The following is a 21812-nucleotide window of genomic DNA, read 5'->3' as shown; positions in this document are numbered from 1 at the left end:
ATATCTAGGATTACACTTCCTCAGTAAAGTACAGATTCTAGTACTTTTGTTGGGTTTAGTTCTGACCAGGATTCAAAGTCACCATGGATTCCCTCTTTGTTATGTCATGATGATGTTGCCGTTAACAAACACAAAGAAAACCAAACAGACTTAAAAAGTAAAGCAAATCTATGAACAAAACAATGAGTAAATGTATGAACAAAACAATGACTCATGTCTCGCACTCAAAATGATCATTGTTTGCCAGTTGGACACACAGAAATTTGCTGAAAAACTTATTCAAAACCATGCAAAGTTTTGATTCAGTTTAATGCTTCACAAACAAAAGGGGAAAAACCATTTGCAAATATCGCTACACTTCACAATATTCCAGTAAGATGGCGGCGTTCTGTCAATAATCAAGTCTGACAATCCAGTGATCAACAGCATGAGCATCAATCTCTGCATATTGCACTATGATGACACATGTCAATGAATTCAGCAAGCATGATCACAACCCCATTCCTTTTCATAACCTCTTTTGGAGTGGGTGGGTGGGTGCATGAGTGCATGTATGCATGTGTGCATGATGACATGTGTCAATAAAGACAGCAAGCATGATCACAACACCCCATTCCTTTTGATAACCTATTTTTGCATTTAAGCAAGATGACATGTGTCATAAGTCAGCATGCTTTCTGGTTTGCGTGATGAACATCAACTCTACACAGCCACAGGTAGCATCTGATTATCTCAATTCATGACTCTAAGTCCACCCCAACACACACACCAAACTCCATGTTTCCACAAAAAAAACGTGAATCCACATACCCATAAATGAATCACAGCATGTTGGGTGTCTTCTCAGTGGTAAGATTATTTCAAACATGCAGTCTCACCTCAAAGTTTTGTATCATGCTCATTCTTGACTCCAGTGTTGCCACTGTTTGTTTGAGGTCTCTGATCTCAGCTTCACAGGACTCCTTTGCCTCAAAACACTCCTCGTACTTCACCTGAAAAATATAATACTGAAGCAGTGAGAGAAAAGACAGTGAGTCATCCATTTCTGGCTTTCTGTAACAAATTCCTCAGAATACTGTCAAAGACCTGGAATGTCATTTTGAAGATGTTCCATCATCTTCTCTTCCACGTACCTTGTATTCGAGAAGTTGAATTCTCTCTTGCTGAAGCCTGGTCAGCTGGTCCTGCAGAGAGTCCATCTTAGACGTCATCTGGGTCATCTCTTCTTGCACCTTTTCCTGCATACAAAGCAAATGCAAGGTAGGTGAGTAACTGGCTAAAAAAACATAGTAAGGAATCTTCATGTGAAACCAAGTCTTGAAGAGACAAGAGGCAAGAATACACTCTTCCATACTAGTCACTTAGTCCTGACAGTGGACAAATACTGGCACAGGTATGAGAAGTGTTTCCAAATTACAGCTTCTTCAGCTTGATCTGAGCTACTCTACATATGCATGCCCCAAATGGCACAAACGGCAGGTCGAGTTAACTTTATTAAATAGGGCAGCAGAGAATGTTATTAATGTTGCGTTCGTGCAAAGCCTGCATACATCAGAAACATTTAACCAACTATAGAAACTGCAAGAAAGTTAGGACATTGCTGATTGCTTCTGTCTCTGAGATTTACTGAGTTTCAGTGCAATAAAACATTGTCAAAAACAGCGAAAAACAAGGGTGCTGAAAGATACCAGCATCATGTTTGATTCTAACTCCCAAAGTGTGGTAAAAGTGCCCATTATCCACACAAAACACTGCACTTACCTTCGAGCATAAGTGATGACCTCATCAGGTTAACATATGGCTATCATATTTTAGAGTGTTCACATACATTCTATTTGCAGCATATTTAAGTATCCACCATCTGACAATTGATGTGATGAGCATACATCACTTTGAGCAATTTGGGTTTAAAACCACTTTGATAAGTACTAAAATATCACGCAGATAGCTTGAAATGTAAGGAATGACCAAAGTGCAGCAAGTCTTGACCTTTAGTGAGATTTTTCTGACCTTCTCCATGGAATGCGTCTTATTTGTCGTTTCTACCGCCTCTGCTCTCACAGCTGTCACAGCCATCTCCCTGTCTGACAGAAGCTCGTCAATCCGTTTCTCCAGATTGCTCTGTGTGGCTGCCTTTTCCTGTTCCACCTCTGTCAGTCTCGTCTGGAGACTGTCTCTCATGTCTTCAACCTGCAGTACCACCACGCAAATACTGTACTGACAGCAATCCTACCAAACATCACTGTTTATATTTACCCATCTGGACCTATGGTCTTATTGATGTGTACAAACATTAGCGCCATTATGTACTGTGCTGATTGTCAGGATCAGGATGCCCTCACAAGTAACCTTCATAAATTTATAACAAGCAAGCCTTAACTCCAGTAAGCATGGAGATCCTACCTGCTTCAGCTGGTCTTGTAGTTGGCTGACAGATGACTGGTGTCTGTCTTCTGTTTGCTTCCCACGATCCTGTTCAGCCTTCAGTTCTAACTGCAGATCAGTTATCTCCCCTTCCAGCATCTGACTCTTCTCGTTTAAAACTTGGCGCTCAAGACCAAATGTGTCCTGTAGTTCCTCAATCTGACGTACAAAGTCCATCTAAAAACACAACAGTAAATAAATTAGTGAAAAATTGGGAAAATGTTGGAGTTGTTAATGGCTCGATAAACACAAAACCTAGTTTTAACTCTGTTTGCAGATGCAGCGTCCAAAATATCTGTATGCCTGTGTGTGTGCCTGCCTGCGTGCCTGCCTGCGTGCCTGCCTGCCTCCCTTCCCACAAGTTATTTTCAACACACAGCTTCTCAAATTCAGTTTGTTCTTTTTTCACACTAATTTTCGACTGGCTCTGCAAGACATGGTTCTATGCTTTAGTGATAGAGTAAATATACTAGAGTAAAGAAAACTAAAATCACCACTGCCCTTCCTGAGCATCCCTTTCTCACGAATAAATATATGAGATTTTTTATGCAGTTCCCACGAAAATCGGACATCAGTTATTGAAAATATGGATGCAAATGGATGCATATATTCAGCTTTGAACAGTTGTCAGACGTAAAATTATCTTTATAAAGCTTTTATCTAGAGTGTATTTACAGTATCAATACATACACACCAAACTGGAATTTGGCCAGAGAGTATTTTACACACTCTGTGCATGTACACAGCAAGTAATGTGAAACCACTACACTGACCTGCTCGGAGTTAAGGTAAAACAGACCTGTATATTAGTATGTCTTATTTCTTATTGGCAGGTAAGTTTTGGTCAGGAATGGCAAGTTTCACATGAAACCGGCCCAGTGGTCTGGCTGAAGGTTTGGGGAGTTTCATGCCGTGGCAGATCTGTATGCATCACAACAATCAGGTCCTGAGATATGTTTGAAGGCAAATGGTGACATATAAAATTAATGGCAGCATTGGACTTTACCACACTGATATGTCTGTCTGTCAATGAATTTTAGAGATCTTGAATATTCAAAGAAAATACATAGTGCAGATACTAAGAAGGCAAATCAGTGAATTGATAATGTTAAGAAGATACAAAACCAGGTTGAATATCGAAAAAAAAAGATGTGACTAGGATTTTAAGGGTTTACTATCTTCCAAGACAACTACTTTTATGTGTCTATGTGTCAGTCCAGGTCAACCTGCTGTGTCAGCACCTGTAGCATCTGTCCAGGTCAACCTGCTGTGTCAGCACCTGTAGCGTCTGTCCAGGTCAAAATGCTGTGTCAGCACCTGTAGTGTCTGTCAAGGCCAGCAAGTATATGAAGTTTGAGTCTAACAGAGGTTTCTATATTCCACCTGTCTGATTTGCACGGGCCTGTCAAGGCCAATCCATATAAGCCTTGTGCATGTACCTGCAGCTCCTCCCTCAAGTCCTGTTCCCTTTCCAGCTGGTCCTGCTGATGCAGTTGCTCAAGCTGGATCTTCTCTGCCTCCAGCTTCTGTCTGATCACAGACATCTGCTTCTGCATGTCAAGAATCTCATCTTGGTACCGCTCTATCAGAGCTGTCTTTTCTTTCTCATATGATGAGCCTTGAGAAACAACAACAAACTACATTACCATGTTTCATGTGAACAAACAAAAACTTGTACATGTATTTATAATGCACCTATTCCACACCCTCAGACATGCTCAAAGAAGTGCATAATATTCACAATGGAGTATTTGCCGCTAAAATATGAAGTTGTATGCTGTAAAAAGGTGGGTTTCAAGTCTGGATTTAATAATAATTGCTATTTATGCTGCGCCTTTTCCACACACTTGTTGTGCATGCTCAATGTGCTGACACATTATTACTCCCGATAACCCAAGCTGCCTGTGACGCACTAAAAGATTATTAGTTTCCTCCGGTAAACATTTTCAGATGGGTGAACAGAGGCAATTGTGAAGAAACTCATTTGGATGAGGCGAGACCAAATGTATGTCACATGTGCTTCGTTGTGAGGCAGGACCGAAGTCCTAGGAACCCTCAGGAGCTGCCAAACAGGGTCACCCATCCAAGAACTGTCCTCACTCAGCTTTACTTAACTTTAACCTGAGCTCTATGCAGAGTACCACACACCACCACAAACCTAAATATCAATTGTGCAAGTGCTTTTAATGGCACAAGGTAGAGAGTTCAAAAAGCACAGATGCAAAGTAAGAGAACACTAAGTATCCAAAGGATTTCTGATTTTAGGATGGTATCACCAGTAGATTTTGTGTGTTTGAGCATGAGTTGTGTATGGGAACATACAGAAAAGTTGGGGGAGTCAAACTATAGCAGTTGTGAAATAATTAATGATTTCCTGTCAAACAAATGTAAGTTAGTTGTCAGACACACCATGTGGTTCCAGATTTTCATGGTCAAGTTAATACCTCTGCTCAACATCAATATACATTTAGCTTTAGAAATTACATCTTATGGCTGTTTTCTAGTCTCCATGTAAAAAAACAAACATACTCACACAAGGTGTCCTTTTGCCGATCAAAGTCTTCCTTCAGTTGCTGTTCCCTTGCCTGATGCTGAGCAGTAAGGGTCTCCACTGACAGCCTGTCTCTCTGAACATCACCCTCCTGCACTTTCAGTTGGTTCACAAGGGTAGAGTGTTCCAACTCCATCTCTCTCTGCCTCAGTATCAGTTTCTCCTTCTCAACCCGCACCTCCTCCTTTTGGGAATGAAGGTCCTCCAGGAGTGAAGACGTAGCACTGTCAAACTCCTCTCTACTTTTATCCAGCTTCTCCTTTTCTGCCTGAAGGGCTTCCCTCTGAGTCTGGAACTCCTTTAGAACAGCTGCATGTTCCTTTTCAAAGTCTCTCTGCCTCTGGAGAAGATCATCCTTCTCATCACTTAACTTCTGTTTTTGTTCTTGTACCTCCTTGAGGGAAGAGGAATATTCCTTCTCAATGTCTCTTTGCCTCACCAACAAGTTATCCTGCTCCTCCTTTAGCAGGCTTCTCTCCTTATTCAGATTATTAAGAGTTTGCTCTCTCTCAGATTCCAATGCCACTTTCTGTTCTTGTAAGACAAGCATTGATGCTTCAATTTCCTTTTCTTTCACTTGCATCTTTTCCACTTGTTTCTCTTGCCATGACTCAAACTTATCCTTCTTGTCATTAAGAAGGGCTTCTTCAGCTTCTAATTCAGTCAGTCTCTTTCGCATGTCTGAATTCAAACTGTCCTGCTCCTGACTGAAATTGTCTTCATACTGTTCCTTTTTCAGTTCAAATTCAACTTTACTCTGCTCTAGAAGATCATGCTCTGCCTGCAGCTCTTGCTTTCTCTGATGGACCTCCTCCTCAAGCCTCTCCTTTTCTTCTTCCAACTCTTCCTGTCTCTTTCTTACATCTTGAAGACCTCTCTCCAGATCTTGTCGCTGAGTCTCAAGATTAACTTCAAGTTTCTGTTTTACTTCCTCAAAGTCCAGCCTCCTCTGCTTAATCTCATCTCTAGCACGCTCACACAGAGTTTCTTGACGATCTAGCTCATCAAGGATATTATGACTCTCGACATCAAAATCAGCCTTCCTTTTCTCAAGAGCTACACTGTCTTCCTCCAGAGCATCTCTTTTCTGTTGCAGTTCACTGAGTATCCGCCTTCTCTCACTTTCATTCTCACTTTCTCTCTGTTCCAAAAGTTCCATCTTAGACCTCCACTCTGCCTCCAGCTCACCCCTCTGCCTACTCAGGTCTTCGTACATGGCCGCCCTTTCAGCTTCTGTAGCTTCAGTCTTCCCCTGTTCCACCAGCATATCAAAGTCCTCCTTTAATTTGCCTTGCAACCCACTCACTCCCTGAATGAATGAATGAATGAATGAATGAATGAATGAATGAATGAAAACATTATTTAGGGAGCTGTTCTTTCTGCTTACTTGTGGATGACTGTTTCACTCTCTACTCTTTATATCAGACATATCTCTCCCAAAATAAATGAGACATGTATGCATGAACCTCAACCTCATACATGACACAACAGGGTAGCCCAGTGAATAAAACATTCCCTTGAAACACAGACGTGTGAATCCCATTTCTGGCATCCCCAGCCATGATATTGTCCTAATATTGCAAAAGGTGGCTTAAAACCCACCTCATTCACTCCTCATACAAATTTACATGTTATGCAAAGATAAAGGTGATATCATTTCCAAGAAGCACTGCACTATTGAATGAGCAGTTCAGCAACATTGCAAGGATCCTGCTCTGCTCTTCCACTTTCTTCCCCTTTTCCACCAACCTGTTCTAACATATTCTCATACTCCAGCATCTCTAGCTTGTGTTTAGTCTCCAGTTCCTTCATCTCCAGCTGGTGCTTTTTCTCCAAGTCATCCCTCTGACGATCACACTCAGACTCAATCTCCTCCTGCTGCAACTTCAGCTTGAGGTCAAGGTCAGCAACTTTCTGTTCAAGGTCATGCACAAGTGACTGATCCTTCACAGATGTACTCAGCAGACTTGAAGTCTCCTTTGCATGATCATCACGGGACTTCCCTAATTCTTGATAAAGTCTCTCCTGGTATTCTGCTTGCAAGCTAAAACAAAGTAAAACTAATTCAAACTACCATGTTAGGGTCATTTGATGAGCCAGTTGTTCCAGTTATGCATGAGGTCTGAGAGATCTGAACCAAAGATATCTCTAAGACAAGGTTCTAAGCTCGCTATGGTGATTGTAGGAAGAGAACTACATCGTTCACCAAACATTTCAGAAAAATAGAAATTCTCTGGTTTTTACTTTATAATCTTATTATCAGAAACACCAACTGCAAATGTTTCTCAAGAAAAGTCAAAGCATTCAATGCAAAATAGATCTAAAATTTCCAGAATGGTGTAATAAACTGGATACTGCATCACATCTTGTACGTTACAATCTGCATGTTACTGTGACCCTTGCACAGTTGCATCTACAGTCTCACCGGTGGGTAAGCTTTTCCCGGTCCCGAACCTGAGCTTTTCTCATTTGTTCCTTCTCCTCCTCATGTTTCTCGTAGTCCTTCTCCCTCAGAGCCTCAGCATCCTCACGCTCGGTCTTCAGTCGTATTTCAAGGTCAGTACACATCTTCTCAAGGTCACGAATACCTGTGCGATCTATTCCACGATTTTCTTCCAACCTCGATATCTCCTTGTTATAATTCTCTTTAATTTTACCAAGACGTAACTCAAGGTCCTTTTCATACTCTTCCTTTAACCTATGATAAATATCAGAGAGATGTGATATCAGCATATTAAAGTTATTACGTTAAGTTATCGAAGGGAAAATGATAATAGAAGTACTGCTTGACAAGTATTAGATGACCTAGCGCATTGAACAAGCAGGCAGGGCAAGTAATCTGGACGGATACACTTGGTTGCTACAGATAGATTGGCGACTAAGCACATGCAATACATGGTGACTGTGGCATGAAATCAATACCACTACTGTTTAACACGTGTCTCGAAGAACAATTTAGTTCAGCAAAACACCATCACAACACGATTCACACAAGGAAATTGAACTTTTCAATATTTAGATGACAACCTTTTTTTTTTCAATATGAAAATATCAGCCTCAGTAAAGACACGGCACATACTGATTTACCTAGACTCGATCGATAATTCCCATATTAAAAATCACTTGTGATGAATCCTCTATTCAGCATCATTTCAGTCAGAGTAGCAGCCTCATCACAGCATCATTGTTCACCCACCTTTTGAGTAGTTCCTCCTTCTCCTGGTCATGTTCCTGGTTCAGCAGATTCTTCTTGGACTCGTACTTCTGGAGAAGGTCCTGTTTCTCCAAGGTGAAGACATTCAGCAGCTCCTTCTGTTGCTCTGCTAGTCTCTCCTGTTGGCTCCGCTCAAACTCTGCTCTCAGCTTCTCCTACAAGGGGTGGAAGTGAATGAACGAGTGTCACCAGTGTGACCAGCAGACGCTTTAACCACTAGGATACCCATCCAAAGGGGAAAGGATGGCATTGAATAGTATCAGCTGTAGCACAGATGCCAACAAAGGTTAACAGACCAAATGTGTAAGAGCAGATCAACACTATAAGGGCACAGGTCTAAATCAACCTGGTTATTTGTCAGAATTGTCCCTGCATTCAACCCTGAAGAGTCCCTATGGACAGCCATTTTGTTGTACCCCTTCCATACTTTATGCAACCACAAGATTTAGGTACATAAACCTATTTCAAACCATACATGTAGTTCCTAGAGGCACTGTCACATTATACTGAATATTTACTCAGAATAGCTCTGTCAGTGAGCATTTCTCCCTCAACATTAACAGAAAGAATGATTCTGAATCATTAAGATATTTACTTTTTTCTCGAACTGACTGAAAACTGACCTTTTCTTTCTCAAAATTGGCCATGATTCTTTCCTTCTCTGCCTGGTGGCTGTCCTCCAGCTGGGCAACCTCTAGCCTGAATGAGTGCTCAATTTGCTGGTGGTCCTTCTCCAGCAGGTCCAGTTTCTGCGAGTTGGACAGGCTGTGCTCACTGCCACCTGGAACACACACATTGTAGACACACACACACACATCCCAAGTGAATGAACTTTATCAGCACCACCTTTATCAATGAGCGAGCATACTTTAAGCACTACTTCGGTTAAGCACACAAATTTAATTTGAATGATTATGAGTTGCAGGGTCATTGTGAGCAAATGGCTCCACTAGCGCCATCCACACATCTGCCTTGTGTTGACGTTCATCAGATATGCATGGCATGCTATGGCTAAGGCCATTCTCATATTATCAGTACTAAAGGCGAAAGGTCTGTATATAAGCCAGAAATATCATGGCATGGGTACCTGAATTGGGCTTCATATATTGAACCCGTATGGGGATTCGAACACAGGGCTTTGGCATGATGAGTGAGCACTTGACCCACTAGGCAACACCACCACTTACCACCTTGAACAGATTCTTACATAAATGACATTGTCAGCTTACTATGAACTGGAAGATATTGATGCAGAAATCAGATGATCACACAATTAGCCCATGAATGTTTGATTCCGGCACATCTAAGTGACATAGTTCGGCATAATGAAGTGCAGCAGCATTTATATGAAGGGAACCCAAACATTTGCAGTGGAGGTAAAACACAACATTCTTTTAATCAGACAGACTGCCTCAACAGTGCAAATCCTTTAGGCTGAAGCTCTTCTACTTGCCTGACATCCACGTTTAGCGCTTGACATGTGGCACAAACTTTAATTCACAAGAAGAAAATAACCATTAAACTAATAAACTTGAAAAAAAACCCCAAAACAACATACTGATATGTGAAACTCTGACAAAGAATGTAATTCTGATAATCTAAAATGGAAGAACCCTGTTATAATCACCAATCTAAATACCACTGGTCAGTCATACTGACAAGATGATGGTCTGGGATTCAAAAGGGGTACTAGGCTGGGCAAATAGCACAGAACCCACCGACTCAACTGCTTCACTTGAATTTTACTTCCTGCTGAAGCTTTTAACATAACTCAACACTCACTATCATCTTCCAATGAGGATCTTCCAGGCGGTTTTCTTTTAGCTAGTTTTGATCTTCTTGCTTTTGTCTTTGAATTGTCCAGATCATCCACCTCTGCTTCTGAAACACAATACAAAGAATCAGTGAAACATTCAGCAACCTTTGTAGTATGCAATGAGTAACAGTCATGTACCACAGTTCAAAGTGATAGTTCCATGGGCGCCATGATGTCAAACACAACACCATATTGTATAGTATGCTTATCCAAAACACATTTACTACGCATCAAAACAGGTACACTTCACACAGTCATACTATTCAGCAAAACTTATCATATGATTTTAACAATATGTCCAATCTTTAACCATGCAAATAATATACAGTGATAAACGAGCGAACGCTTTAACAACTAGGCTACCCCACCAGCTCCTCCATAAGAAATATTCTCCTGAAGTTAAGCATGCAATAACACTGTAGCTTAATTTTGATTGGTTGATTTATCAAATTTTGTTCCGATAGTACACCACATAAATCCTACCAGTGGATGACATGGATGCCAGGGATGACTTCCTCCTGGTGGGGTCATTCAGCTGGCTGCCCTCACGGATGGGGATCTTGGACTGGGAGCTGGAGCTGCCCCGAAGTTTGCGTTTACACGAGGCCAGCTGCTGTTTGAGATTCTCTAGTTCAGCTGTCAGTTCATCCACTTTATCTTTAAGATCCTGAAATAGAATGCGGGTCAGCTGACATTTTGTGGAAGAATTTGTAGTGTGTTAAATCCTGTGATGGCTTGTAGACTGAGCAACTGGGTAGAAGAAACCTTAGACTGCTTTACACAAGCATCATAAGTATGTCCGAGCAAATAGTACTGAGAACCTGTTCTAAAGTGAGTGAGTGAGTGTGAGTTTCGTTTTACCCAACAAGATCCCGGGAGACACCAGAAATGGGCTTCACACATTGTACTCACTGTTCTACAGAAAGAGCATCATACTACTGGAAATCTGTTTTACAGATGGACTATCTTTGTGAAAAACACAGAATAATGGAAACCTGTTTTACAGACGGACTATCTTTGTGAAAAACAAAGAGTATTATGAGACAAGCACAGACGTTTAATTTTAGTGAGTCAGTGAGTTTAGTTTTACTTCACACTTAGCAATACTGCAGTTCTATGTCAGCTGTCTGGAAATAATCAGGTCTGACCTGACGATCAAATGAGCACTGATATACACAGTTTGATATATGATGACATGTGTGAGCAAGAATCACCAAGTGATCCTGTTAGTTGCCTCTTATGACAAGCATTTTTTACTGAAGATCAATTCTAACCAGGATCTTCATGTGTCATCTTAGTCTATGAAGCCTTTACACTCACAAAATCTTGATAAAACAACGTCTTTTCTTTCAGACATGGCAATATTCATCAAATGACAAGTCAATATTCATAATCTGACGAGTCAAATCTGACATGATTTGAGAGTTTACCATGAAATGTATTGTTCTGTCACATGGTACCCACTTACAAGTAACTGCAGCATTCTTAACAAGGGTGTCTCACAACACAGAGTGTGACTCTGGTTGTCCAATAAGACAGTACCTTGTTGACTTGCTCCAGCCAGCTGATTTTGCCAAGATAGTGCTGTCTCTCCTCACTCATATCTGGCGTCTGCTCGTACTCAGTCAGCTGCAACAACATCACCTCCATTGCATAGTCATATGTACAAGTTCGGGTGCAAAGTGACACGTAACAAAGAAGCAACAATTAGTTGTGTATGTTTGTCTTTTGTTTAACAGAGTATTCAGAAATATTCCAGGTACACTGCACCTGAATAAGATAATCCTATTATTGATCATGTGAAAATGGTCATGTTTTTGAGAATAAAATCAATTTGGCCACTTCAGGTTGCTGGGGACCTATTCCTGGCTGTGATTCCGAACTGGGTTTTTGTGTTATGCATTAAAGTGTAAACATCTTGTCCTCCTAAGATTACATGAACTGTTTGTGACATCAATGAAGACATTTCCCTACCTTCTTGCGGAGATCATCAAGATTGCCTAGCTCCTTCTGCAAGCGGATGTTGTGTCTGTGAACATCATCGATGTTCTCGCATGACCTGGCACACTCTAGCTGGAGACGGTCCACCTCCTGGGAGAGAAAGGCACCAGTTTAACATCACTGAATATATCTTGTCATGGCTCACCATCTTAACAGAGACAAATGCCTGGAAACTTGGATGCTTGGATAGGAGGTTTAAGCTGCTGCAGATGAAAGCTGTTATCTTCTATCAAAAAGACATGAGGATGTGATTCTATCTATCATCCAAAATCAATCTTCCTACAGTTTTGAGTTTGTAAACAGCAATAACCACCCCCAACATACCTCCTGTGCGAGAGCAAGGTTTTCCTTCAGTTTGGTCTCCTGCTGTCTCAGTCCCTCCATCTCGGTCTCCAGGTTCTGCCGTAGCTTAGCAGTGTGGGCCGAGTGGGTCTCACGCTCTGACTCCAGCGCCCCTTGGAGGCTGCGTATCTGATCCTGATACCTCTTCTCTATTGTTCTGGACAAGAAGACAACTAGAGATGTGAACACGGAACAGATTATGGAAGAGCTTCTGAAAGTGTTTCTTTAATTCACTGGTCTGGAATTCAGCTAAATAGTAGTTTAGGGAAATCAAGGGAAATGTTTTATCAATGTTTTCTGCTACAATATCTTACACATCTTCAAGCTTTAACTTTAACTTTATAAATTTGATCGAATGGATGTTCACTTTTTTTCTTAGACATAACATCTTCAAATTGGCATCATATTGCCAAAAAAGCTCCCCAGGCTTCAGCTTAATGGCAAAAATGGAGGACAAAAAGAGTCTATACCCACAGACATGCGGACCAATGGAGCTAAAAACTCTACACTAGATCTACAACCACGATACCCAAAGCATACTTGAAAGAAATGGTATTAGACCCACTATCCACAAAGGTGGAATAAGCAAAGCCATGTTTAATGTCTCTATAGTTACAACTGTAAAGAAAAACTTATTTTTCAGTAGTAAATAATAAAATCCAAACAGGCACTCCCATGTGTCTACAGTCCATGGAGGTGAGATGTTCAGATTCAGCTACACAAGTAACACCAACCACCAGTCTTCATATAAATAAAGATGATTTTAAGGGAAATAAAAGTGGAGCAAGACCTGATAATAGTGACCACCAGATGAGTGAGTGAGTGAGTTCAATTTTACGCAGCACTCAGCAATAGTCCACCTATATGGCGGCAGTCTGTAAATAATCAAGTCTGGACCAGATAAGCCTGTGACCAACCACATGAGCATCAATCTGCTCAAATGGAAACCGATGACATGTGTCAAGAAAGTCAGCTAGTCTGACCACCCGATCCCATTAGTCGCCTCTTACGACAAGCATAGTTGCTTTTTATGGCAAGCATGGGTTGCTGAAGGCGTATTCTATCCCGGATCTTCACAGGTCTTACCACCACATGAACTTTGTAAAGCTACATAGTTCATGCAAATATCATCATCATCATCTTTTCATTGATTGCTATTGTGATATACTGTCTGTGGTTCAGCTAGGATTGTTGTGAGTATTGCCATTTGGCAGCTTACTACCAAAATGAGTTCCAATGCAGTCACGACTTTTGCCATCCATGGAAACCATGGCATAGAACATCTGTGGATTATGTTGTTGTGCCAATAGGTACACACTAGCATTGAGAAAAAAAAGCATATTTTTTAGCGTGAGTGCACAATGGCGCTGTCTGGTTGAATTACTGTACTGCACTCAACAATATTAAAGTGTCTGAGTGAGTTTAGTTTTACGCCGCACTCAGCAATATTCCAGCTATATGGCGGCAGTCTGTAAATAAACAAGTCTGGACCAGACAATCCAGTGATCAACAGTGAACAACATGAGCATCGATCTGTGTCAACCAAGTCAGCGAGTCTGACCACCCGATCCCGTTAGTTGCCTCTTAACAATATGAAATCTATATAATGGTAGTCTATAAGTGTAGCAGTCACTACCAGACACACCAGTGTCCATCTGATCCAATATGTTGGTACGATAAACACATGTTTTGTGGAACACAGGGTAATAACCAGCATGAATGTAAATTTACACTGGGTATTACCGTCACTTTGACCATGAATTCAGCCTACTACTTCTTACATCCAGCATGAAGAAATTCTACTGCCCAGGAAACACCACAGGGATATAAACACAACCCAGGAAGTTGATAAATGGGTTCCGTACTGCACCCAAACCATACAATAATCTGAAATCCTTCTCCATTATAGAACATAACATGAACCCATAATCCCACTTGGAGTGTGTCTACATCAGCCATGAGTACTCACATGTAGGTGTCTTTAATGGCACAGATTATGTCACTGTGGGAAACAGGGTGTTTAGTACATCAAAATATTTCATATTAACAGCGAGAAGGTAAGACTTTTGGCACTAAGGTTAAATGGTACACACAGACCTCTTTCTTTAAATAACATGATTATTATAAGAATATGCTCAAATGGTGGAGAAAGAGCCTTTGTTTTTCAAAATAATTCCAGCTGTGACAGAGAATGTTTTTCACAACATGTTTTTATTTCCTTTATCTTTATCTTTCAAGAAAATCAGTTTGAGTGTGAGATTTAAATATTTAAAAAATGTTTCTACTCAGCAATGTTCCAGCTATCTAGAGGCAGTTGGAACCAGGCAAAGTGGTGATCAACACCATGAGCATCAATCTACACAAATGGGATATGGTAACGTATCAACCAAGTATGCCAGTTTGACCACTAAATCCCATTAGTTGCATCACACGATAAGAATGGGTTACTGAAGACTAATTCTCACCCTGATCTTCACATGTATATTTCAAAAGGAATTTAATCTTACTTATACATCACAAGTTAGTGTGAGTACAAGTACTGCAAAAGTTGAACTTTAATAACCTTCCCATTCCTGTGAACACCTCAACTTCTAAGGCAGTGCCTGCTTTGATTACATCCATTTTTCTCATGCCAATTAACACTTATCAGAGGCCAAAGCCTGCTGTCTAGACTACCACTTGTCCAACTTTCATTTTTGTGGAAGTCGTGGTGGCTGAGCGGGTTAGGCAGCTGAGTTTGTGTGCTGGCGATTAGGTACCTGACTCGGAGGATGTGTGTTTAAATTCCTGATGGGACTCAACTCAAAAAAGTACTAGAATTTGTACTTTACTGTGTAATCCAAAATATAACATATGTTACATGTGCCTGCTTTGCTAATTTTTTAAAGTATAGTCTTTGGGCCAAGTTGGGTCTATAGAACACTAAGTCCCTTAAGAAGTAGAAAAACTCACAATTTTTATCATTCATTTTGTCTCGTAGAGGTCTTCAATTTGGAATCTGAGGTAAATATCTATCTCCTATGTACACTGAAATGAGTGAGATAATATTTAATGTCACACTGGCAATATTTCAGCCATATTGTGACGATCTATGTACACTGAAAACATTAGTAGGTGCACCAATATGTGATAAGTGACCATATAACAACAACACAAATGACACTACTGCCAATGAAACTATCACAGTCCTCTTTTACTTCAAGCTTGGCCATGAGATTCAAATGAAGAATGGTGTTAAAGAGTTCACATTAGATGCAGAGGCAATTGGTCTTTTCATCAAGAAGCAGCTGTTTCATGCATACAGATGCTCATTTTCACATAAATGGCTGCCAGTGCAGACAGTTTAGATATCAATATCATAAAGAGGCAGGTGCACAAAGTTTTCAAGGAAATGAATTATGAAATGGCAGTTAGTACAATGTCCAACTGAGTCTTTCATGAATCCTTGTGACTGTTGATATTGGGACATTTCTGAACACAGATTTGAGCAGAGCAACTTGCGGTAATGCTCTCTTAACCAACATTCTCATGGCAAACATGTTCAGTTAACTTGTTGGAGTGTGTGAGTCATTTTAACTTTACGCAGCCCTCAGCAATATTCAAGCTTTATGGCAGCGGTCTGTAAATAATGAGGTCTGGACCAAACTAACCAATGGTCAACAGAATGAGCAACAATCTATGCAACTGGGTTACAAGACAAGTGTCAACCAAGCCAGCAAGCCAGACCATCCAATCCTATTCTACCCCGGACCTTCACGAGTCTGAACTTGTTAGAAATATAGGGAGTGGTAAAAACTGCGAATGATGTACTATGAATACAACTCTTACACCAGTTGTCTGCAGGCTGAATATACACTTCTGGCTGTAATTCCCCAATCTTCAAACATTGTTTCAGGTTACTTCATAAGCTATTATGTTTGTGGTATAAGGATGCATCCAGCGGCATTCCATCTATATGACAGTGACCTGTACACAATCAAGTCTGGACCAAAGTCAGGGGCACCTGTTCTAATCTGGAATCTATATGGGCTTTTATAATCTGAGTTAACCAGACAAGAATCAGCACAGGAAGTGAATTCTGGTCATGTCAACTCACAACAACTTGGATTCATTTGATTTCTCCATGTGTGCGTGCCTCTCGTCTACCTCCTTGGCCAGCAGTGCAGCTCGGGCATTTGACTCCTGCAGATCCAGCTTCAACTTGTCCCGTTCACTCGTCAAAGCATCCACACAGGACCTGAAAAGAACAACGCCAGAAAATTCAACAATGAAAAATAAATACACTGGCCAGCAACTGCTTGAAAGAACTTAACCTCCACAAAGTTCATTTATAAATTACCACATCCAAATATATGTGAGTTGTTTTGTTTGTTTGTTGTTTAACACCACACTCAGCAATATTCCAGCTATATGGAGGTGGTCTGTAAATAATCAAGCCTGACCAGACAATCCAATGATCAACAGCATGAGTACTGATTCACACAACTGAGATATGATGACGTGTCAACCAAGTCAGTGAGCCAGACCACTATCTATATTAATACTATTTAACTGTTCTACAGAAAGACAAACATGTTTCAAGTAGCATCTGTGAAAAATATGACAAACACAGACACACGGACATGCACTCACAGACACGCACTCACACACACTCACAAAACTCTAAACTGCACTTGATTCCCTGTAACTAACTCAATCTCAGAGTCCTGTTACCCTATAAATGCCTGTTACAAGCTTACATGACAAACAACATCCTGTAACCTGGGTCTGGAATATTCAGACAAATCAATAACATGAGCATGCATTCACCAAGGACGATTGATGATGAAGCTGACCTTAGATGTCTCAGTTCCTGTTGGCATGAGACCAGTGCAGCATGGGAGACATTGTCCAGATTCTCATTGGCTAAAGCCTGCTCCAATGCATATGACAGCTCAGAGAGATTCAGTTTGGTGTCATGGTCAAAGTCAAGAGCCTAGAGAACACAAAGTAGTCAATACTATCACATGCAATATTATCTCCTGTCTCATGAATAGAGTCTGGTTCGGGTGTTAACATTCAACCCAAGGGATTCAAGTGCAAGAATATTGTCATATTAAAATAACAAATGAAATATATTGATGTTTGGGTTTACTTTGTAAGAACAGCTAGTTAGGTCTATGTATCATGGAGTCACAGGTTTTCCTTTATGACTAAAGGGAGACAACTCTTGAAGCAATACATGCCATATGTCTTGCATGCAAAACGAAACCTATATATTAGAGAGTACCTGTACTGACAATCACTCCTTCAGCCTTACTTGGCAAGTTGTCATATTAATTTTATGGAAGTTAACAATACATTACAATACATTCTTTTTTCAGATGAATAACATTTTTTAAAAATACATAACCAGTGAGTGAGTGATTTTAGTTTTACGTCGCACTCAGCAAAATCAACGCTATATGGCGGTGGTCTGTAAATAATCGAGTCTGAACCAGACAATCCAGTGATCAACAACATGAGCATCGATCTGCGCAACTGGGAACCGATGACATGTGTCCACCAAGTCAGCGAACCTTACCACCTGATCCTGTTAGTCAAAAAAATACATAACCAGACTCACTATAACATGTATGACATTTTTTCAAATAAATATGAAAGAGAACAGCTGACTGTCATTTGCAACAGTTTCTTGTCAGAACAATCTCTTGCAGCAACAAAAAACATACCGAGAGAATGTCTGCTCCATTCATTATGTTGTGCTTCTCCCAGAGATCGATGACATCTTCTGGCTGGGCAAATCTGAAACATCATATTAACAAGACTAAGAACATTGCTCCTTTCAGCCAGCTTATTTCCTCAGTTTTGAGACACTCAGTGTACACAAAAATACAACAGTTAATTGTGGTATGGATCCTTATAAGGCAAAGCAGCTGCTGATCCCCATTTTGGCATCTGTACAAGAATGTCACAAAGTGAAGGGCATCTATTCTGTTCCGGAATAACAAGGGGTAAATTTCAGCTGTTTGTTTGCTGTCAAACAACCCAATCACCAATATTCCTGTTATACGAAGGAGTCCTGCAGTCTGGACCAAACAATACTGTGATAAACATTGAGAACAAAGGCGCATGTTAAAGTAAGAACAAATCTATAGCTGTATCAGTTGGTTCTCTCAGCATGCAGGGGAGATGAAAAAGGTTTGTTGTATGATTGACATGGAGTGGAATGCATAGCAGCATGTTTTCACGATTTCTGCATGACACTGACCAAACAACCAGGTAAGCACTTTATCCAATGAGCCAAAGAAAAATATCAACAAGAATTGTGAGATACTGGCAACTCACTCCAACACCAAGAACAACTGAAGTACCACATACCCAGTGTGCCATGGGTCCAGAGCTGTGAAGAGACCTGTCACCTCACCACTTGTCAGGACCACTGGAGTGACACTCCGCTCAGCAGGGGTGGAACCAAGTCGCAGTTTCCGCTGAGCTGACAGAGATCGGATTGTTGGTGTGCTGACAGGCCTCTGGGACCGCTGGATGCTCCTTGATGGACGCGGGGAAGGGGTCAGTGATCGGGCACTTGAGCTCTGGCTGAAACTCTTCAGTAGTTCTTCAAAGCTGACTCGGCCATCATTATCATTATCCAACTTCTTGAAGAGCTTCCAGACCTCCTGAGGAAATCATTACCCAGATTATTACTTCTTCAATTCTATATCAGTTATTTCACTTGGGACAACCAATATCATTTAGATTTTCATCTTTGCAAGGTACTTGAGGAGATATAAACATGACAAAATATACACATTGTTGGGTTATTTGAGAATAATTATCTAAAATTTTTACAATTAAATCTTTTTTCAACAGGACATTACAACGTCCATAACACATTAAAAAGATATTTTTGTTGAATTTTTTAATGATTAAAAAAATGATGTTTATTGAGTATGAGGCAAATGATTAAAAGAAAAAAGGCACTGGTTCAACGTTTGTTATTTAATGCTGTGCTCAACAAATATTCTAATTGTATAGCAGCAGCCTTTGAACAATTGAGTCTGGAACAGACAATCCAGTGATCAACAGCATGAGCAATGCTACCTATGCAACTGGGACACAATGAAATGTGCCAACCAAGTCAGCTAGCCTGATCATGCAATCAAGATCAAGTATGGTTAGCTGAAGATAAATTCTAACCTGCATATTCATGACACCACAACTCACCTCTTCATCCATCTCCATCTCAATGTAGTTGCAGACAGTGCGGAGCTCAGACAGTGTGAGGTAACCATCTTGTCCCACCCCAAGTGTCCTCCACACCTCCAGCAGCTTGTCCTGCCCTGACTCCACGTCAGTGTCAGTCATCGTCTGGTTCATCTGACCTGCAATGGAAGAGATAGAGGTTTACACGAAAGTGTTTTAGTCATACGACAAGCATAATGATGCTTAAACATTAACAAAGATATTAAGGAACATGTGGCTTCAAGGTTACTGTTGCTTGATTTAAATAAGAAACTTGACAGTATAACAATGTGCACAAGAAAGGGAAGGTACCCCCAACATAATTCACTCCTTGTAAACATGGGACTTTTAGCATGCCAAGCATTAACTGCTTCACTAATCAACACATGAGGACACTATTGGTAAGAGTTCCTCCCATTCCCCCAAATCCCAAATAATATTTACTAATTGATATCTACTAGAATTATTAACACAACACAACACAACAATTACTAGAAGACTCACAAAAACAACTAAAAGTAAAAAATTAAGTACAATATATAGGGTTGAGCCACTTAGTGTTACCTCTGTTAATCTCAGGAAGGAAGAGTATGGGGGAATAGAAGTAACTCTTTCAACACTATCTTGTGGACAAAATACTTACAGTAAAATGTTTTTAAAGTTCCAATAAAAAATTAAAATTTCCAGTAGTAAAATATCCCAGACATGGTGCATGTGGCCTAGTCCTCATCAGACATGAGTGGAGATGTGCTCCAGCCATGTTGATGTAACCTAAGCCAGCTTACATAACACAGACACCAATTATCTTACCAGTATTGTTTGTGGGGGTTACACAACCCAACAATCAGCCAGCAAGATAATCAGGAAGCATTATGTCATCACTGCTTTAATGAGATTATAGTGACACCATAATTGATGCTGAACAAGCATTTCTTCCCTTGCACACATTCATGCTTCTACAGACACGCTCTCACTTTCAACCTGCAGCAAAAGGAAGACATCTGACCATGTCTGATCACTTCACCACTATTATTGATGAAAACCCTTTTAATTAAATACGGTGTGACGTTAAATTAACTCACATTTAATTAAAAAAACTTCAAATATACCATTCAGCACTTATTAACTGGTAGTACTGACTTCCAATTGTAATGTTGTTTAACCTGCATCTTTGTTGTCTTATTACTTCTGTTTTCTTACATGTACACACACATGCTCTCTGCCAAATTCCATTTATTCACCTCATGAAGGAGAAAGGATATACTCTGAAACGTTGTGTTCCTCATAATAAAGAAGTTGACATCCATGAAAAATCTCTTCCTTATGTGTATCACTTCTAAAAAAGATAACCATTCAAAGACCTGAATATACTATTTTTTCCAATTACAGATTAAGTATGTTAACTGGCGGTTCATCAACTCCCTTGGCATTAGACAATGCCAACATAAAAGTGTGATCGGGTTTGTTTCTTGAAGTTCGTGAGTACAGAAGAGAAATTACAATTTCTGAATGATCGTAATAGCAATACAAGGTCTGCATGGATTGCAGCATTATCACTGCAGCTTAATATGGCACTTTCCAAAAAACTGCTATATTATGTTGCATAAATGAGATAAAGTTGGTCGCAAAACGTGGGTATATTTTGTCCGGAATACCTCGTTATGGTTTTGGTTTTGCTTGGGAAGCTCAAGGAGTAGGCAACAAGGAACAGTTTGTGAAAGATTTACATTTAAGAGTTAGTGATTGTCAAAAGCAATTCATATTTTCAGAAATGCACAAATGCTCATCGCTTGATGTTTATTCCAGTATTAAAAGTGTATTTTGCATTGAGACGTATTTAACAATTTGGAAATCTAAAGATGCGAGGCATAGAATTACAATGTTAGGAATCGGTGCACTTCCAATATATAAAAATACCGGTAGATTTGATGGAGTTCCGAGGCACCAAAGACTTTGTAATATTTGTAATGATTATTTTGTTGAAAATGAATTTCACTTCTTATTTGAAATAAAAATGTATCATGACTTGCGCTGCAAGTATTTTAAAGCACTACCACACTACATAGATCAGCAATACTTTCTCAACACATTATCATGCACTAACTTCTCAACAACAACTAATTTGTTCTTCCTACAATATGGAAGCATTGTCATTGCGTTCTTTATATATATACATATATGAATCTGACTGTCAATTGCCACTATCTTACAATTACACTTATTTATTTTGTATTGTGCGT

The 21812-nt window shown here is 40.1% G+C and overlaps 1 protein-coding gene across 2 annotated transcripts in view; it reads right to left on the bottom strand.

Moving 5' to 3' along the window:
* LOC137294747 (ninein-like protein) overlaps positions 1-21812 on the bottom strand; it is an 85464-nt gene that overhangs the window by 6195 nt on the left and 57457 nt on the right. Inside the window, exons 6-26 of one of the 2 annotated variants that reach the window (XM_067825844.1) lie at positions 19555-19712; positions 18709-19007; positions 18060-18132; positions 17184-17323; positions 16445-16585; positions 14318-14350; positions 12331-12505; positions 11980-12096; positions 11548-11634; positions 10489-10672; positions 9972-10070; positions 8813-8970; positions 8172-8344; positions 7401-7673; positions 6725-7019; positions 4958-6284; positions 3864-4042; positions 2404-2601; positions 2011-2190; positions 1134-1238; positions 879-992 (exon numbers count right to left, since the gene is read on the bottom strand). In XM_067825844.1, the coding sequence (XP_067681945.1) occupies positions 879-992; positions 1134-1238; positions 2011-2190; positions 2404-2601; positions 3864-4042; positions 4958-6284; positions 6725-7019; positions 7401-7673; positions 8172-8344; positions 8813-8970; positions 9972-10070; positions 10489-10672; positions 11548-11634; positions 11980-12096; positions 12331-12505; positions 14318-14350; positions 16445-16585; positions 17184-17323; positions 18060-18132; positions 18709-19007; positions 19555-19712 (4508 nt within the window). The remainder of the gene's footprint in view (positions 1-878; positions 993-1133; positions 1239-2010; positions 2191-2403; positions 2602-3863; positions 4043-4957; positions 6285-6724; positions 7020-7400; positions 7674-8171; positions 8345-8812; positions 8971-9971; positions 10071-10488; positions 10673-11547; positions 11635-11979; positions 12097-12330; positions 12506-14317; positions 14351-16444; positions 16586-17183; positions 17324-18059; positions 18133-18708; positions 19008-19554; positions 19713-21812) is intronic. The other variant, XM_067825846.1, reaches the window with a different exon arrangement.

This window comes from Haliotis asinina, chromosome 8 (assembly GCF_037392515.1).
Source record: "Haliotis asinina isolate JCU_RB_2024 chromosome 8, JCU_Hal_asi_v2, whole genome shotgun sequence".
Lineage (NCBI taxonomy): Eukaryota > Metazoa > Mollusca > Gastropoda > Lepetellida > Haliotidae > Haliotis > Haliotis asinina.
The sequence above is the reverse complement of the archived record's forward strand: the minus strand, read 5'-3'. Positions and strand labels throughout refer to the sequence as shown.